The following is a 3,138-nucleotide window of genomic DNA, read 5'->3' as shown; positions in this document are numbered from 1 at the left end:
CCCCCCCGGAATTTAAAGCTGGATCCACCCCTGAGCGCCAGCTATCCCAAAGCTTATGTTGCCATGTTGTTATATTTATGGCATGTAATGTCAAGATAATGATTTTGTTTCCTTATCAAATCCATTGAGGAAAAACTACACATGGTGTTGACTAATTGGGAGTTAATAATTAACGGCAACGATGCATTACTCAATCGACCATTGACTTTGTTGATGGGTGGTTGATGGCTACCAACATAAATATTAATTTATATATTTTTTGTTTGAGTTTTGTATTTGTGGTTTGATATCGAATGCGTGATTGCATGGAGATTCATGCAATCCAGATTGAAGACTTTCTGGTTCAAAATCTCGGTACGGTAAGATACGGTATTTTCAAATGGCTAGTACGGTAATACGCGTTTGAAGTTGGCCACCCTGACTAGTTGACAAGTTGACATTCTCTTTCAGTTTGGAGCGTTTGGTTGTTGAGTGCGGTTCATGTGGTTTTTCCAGCGTTTTCCAGCGAAAAACCGTAATGTTTGCGGTCTTAATCGAATGTGAATGATTCGCTGTGTATAAGTCAAAAAGTGAAATGCACGATGGCAGTGATGGTTCCTACTATAAACGGACACATTCAGAACCATCTAACCAGGTCTTTGGAGCGGATTTTAGAGGAGGCGAACCAGAGCGGCGACCTCAAATTGAGCAATAGGAAGTTGAAGGACTTCCCTAAAGCCAAGGAGAAGTACAACCTAAGCGATACTGTAACTGCAGGTAAGGGGCTTGAGCCACTTGTTTTGGGCGTCAATCTACTGGGTTTTGTTGTTAAAAAACTGCTGGTATCAGGGTTTTTGCATCAGCAGATTTCCTGCAAACTCAGCGCCTGACTTGTTTGTTTTGTTACCGTCGCCCAATTAGTCGACTAAGTAAATCCATCTGGAAATTGCTTGATTGCCATCCCTTGGCTAAAAATAGCGAGCAAACTCACAGCCAACACCCAGCCGAAGAGAAAACCGCACAAGCCAATGTACAGTTGGCTTAGGTTAAGTCCCATATTGATCCCTTCAGTTCACCCTAATATTTGGGGTTCCTGCCGAAAACATTAAACACAGAGACTAATCATGTGTTCCCTCGTTTCATACACAGCAGGGGATAAAGCATTCATTACCAACTGGGTAATGAATATGGTTTTGCAATAGTTTTTGAATATTCAAAAGCTGCATTTGGAGGGTTTACACCATCAACCATTCATAGTCATGAATGCCTGATTTTATCAGCGTATGTGACTGGACTGCCAGTCGAGCCCGATTTTTAAATAGTCTTCTTTTCAGGTCAGGAAATCGAGTGATTGATCACAATGGCAAAGGTCAAAGGAGCAGGTTGGGCCTTTATCAGTGACCTTTCGGTACATTATAAGTGTGGCTCTGAGGGCTAAAATTAGACTGGCATTATTCGCCTGCTGCTGCAGGCAATCGAAGCCTTCTTGAAACACTCTGGGCTTATCTATGGCACGCCATTCACATCCAGGCATTAAGTTGTTAAGCGGCTTTTTAAGTAAACAACACAGCAGAAGAAAACCCGTCTTCTTGAGATTAATTTTTAACGACTGCTGTTTGATAAGACAATATCTGGTCTGGGCCTCGTAAAGGCTTTGTTGAAATCGACCTTTCCACCTGCCTGAACGGGCACGTGCAAGGTGTTTGCACCAGACGGCCAAGTGATTTCGTTCATTTTCTGTCGGTTGTTTGGGTTTAAAGCAGAATAAATAGCCGAAAATGACCACTGAAATAAATGCGTTTTTCTCGAATCCTCTTCCTCAGTTCCAGTCTGTTTCTGTTTCACTGAATGCTAATGAACCTGTGTGGGCTTTTCACTCATCTGTATCGAATCGGAGGCTCGATAAAGGACATCGTTGTAGAACACGACTCGATTAAATATTGTGGAAACATGTGGTTATATATGAGATGATGCAAGCGACAAGACGAGGGCTTGGTTTGTGATTTTCAGCCGGTTTTGGTCGGAGATTGCGTGGTTTTCGTAATGTAATCTTTGTCGTAATTGAAGCTTGATTTGCTCGCATTGAAACCGATGTTTGATGGTTTAAGCGTATAGTTCATTCCAATTCAAGACAGCAAAGCAAACAAATGTTCAGCGTGAATTAACAAATCGTGTATAAAGTGTGTACGTAATTTCTTGATTTATTTTTTTGCATTTTGCTGCAAAAGCATCGCAGATACAAGCAGAGCTTTGCCCCATTTCAGGTGCTTGATCAGATATCAGTTTTTACGACCTCTTGGAAAGATCTTATCCAGAGTTGTCTTTGCCTCTTGCTTAAATTTCTAGACTTAAAAGTTACAAGCCAAAATAGCCAATTTTAAGAAGCCGAACCTTTTCGAGCTTATAACTCGGAATCTGGAGAAAATATCTTAACAATCTTTAGAACCTTTGCGATAGAGCATCGCTAGAACTGTCTTTTTCAATCAAGGTTTAACGCAAAATTCTTAACCTATAAAAAGTTAGAAGCAAAACTGTCGACTTTTATCGGGCAGTCAAAGTTTACGAGCTCATATCACGCAAACGGCTAGAAATATCTGAACAATCCTTAGAAGCTTTGCGATAGAGCATCGCTAGAACTGTCTTTTTCTATTAAGGTTTAACGCAAAATTCCTAACGTTTAAAAAGATAGAAGCAAAACTGTCGACTTTTAACGGGCAGTCAAAGTTTACGAGCCTATAACACGCAAACGGCTAGAAATATCGGAACAATCCTTAGAATCTTTGCGATAGAGCATCGCTAGGACTGTCTTTTCCAATCAAGGTTTAACGCAAAATTCCTAACCTATAAAAAGTTAGAAGCAAAACTGTCGACTTTTATCGGGCAGTCAAAGTTTACGAGCTCATAACACGCAAACGGCGAGAAATATCTGAACAATCCTTAGAAGCTTTGCGATAGAGCATCGCTTGAACTGTCTTTTTCAATCAAGGTTTAACACAAAATTCCTAACCTCTAAAAAGATAGAAGCAAAACTGTCGACTTTTATCGGGCAGTCAAAGTTTACGAGCCCATAACACGCAAACGGCTAGAAATATCTGAACAATCCTTAGAAGCTTTGCCATAGAGCATCGCTTGAACTGTCTTTTTCAATCAAGGTTTAAC

The 3,138-nt window shown here is 40.6% G+C and overlaps 1 protein-coding gene across 1 annotated transcript in view; it reads left to right on the top strand.

Annotated features, from left to right (window-relative positions):
• Positions 1-423: 423 nt before the first annotated feature.
• The window catches only part of LOC109537594 (leucine-rich repeat and calponin homology domain-containing protein), a gene marked incomplete in the record, with an annotated part of 16,407 nt that continues 13,692 nt past the window's right edge, over positions 424-3,138 (top strand). Inside the window, 1 exon segment of the mRNA XM_048662494.1 lies at positions 424-756. Coding sequence (XP_048518451.1) covers positions 582-756 — 175 coding nt within the window.

The sequence above is a fragment of the Dendroctonus ponderosae genome, unplaced genomic scaffold (genome assembly GCF_020466585.1).
Source record: "Dendroctonus ponderosae isolate FM_Combo_2020 unplaced genomic scaffold, Dpon_F_20191213v2 Dpon_F_20191213_11, whole genome shotgun sequence".
Lineage (NCBI taxonomy): Eukaryota > Metazoa > Arthropoda > Insecta > Coleoptera > Curculionidae > Dendroctonus > Dendroctonus ponderosae.
Note: the sequence above shows the minus strand (reverse complement) of the source record. Positions and strands in the feature narration are given on the sequence as shown.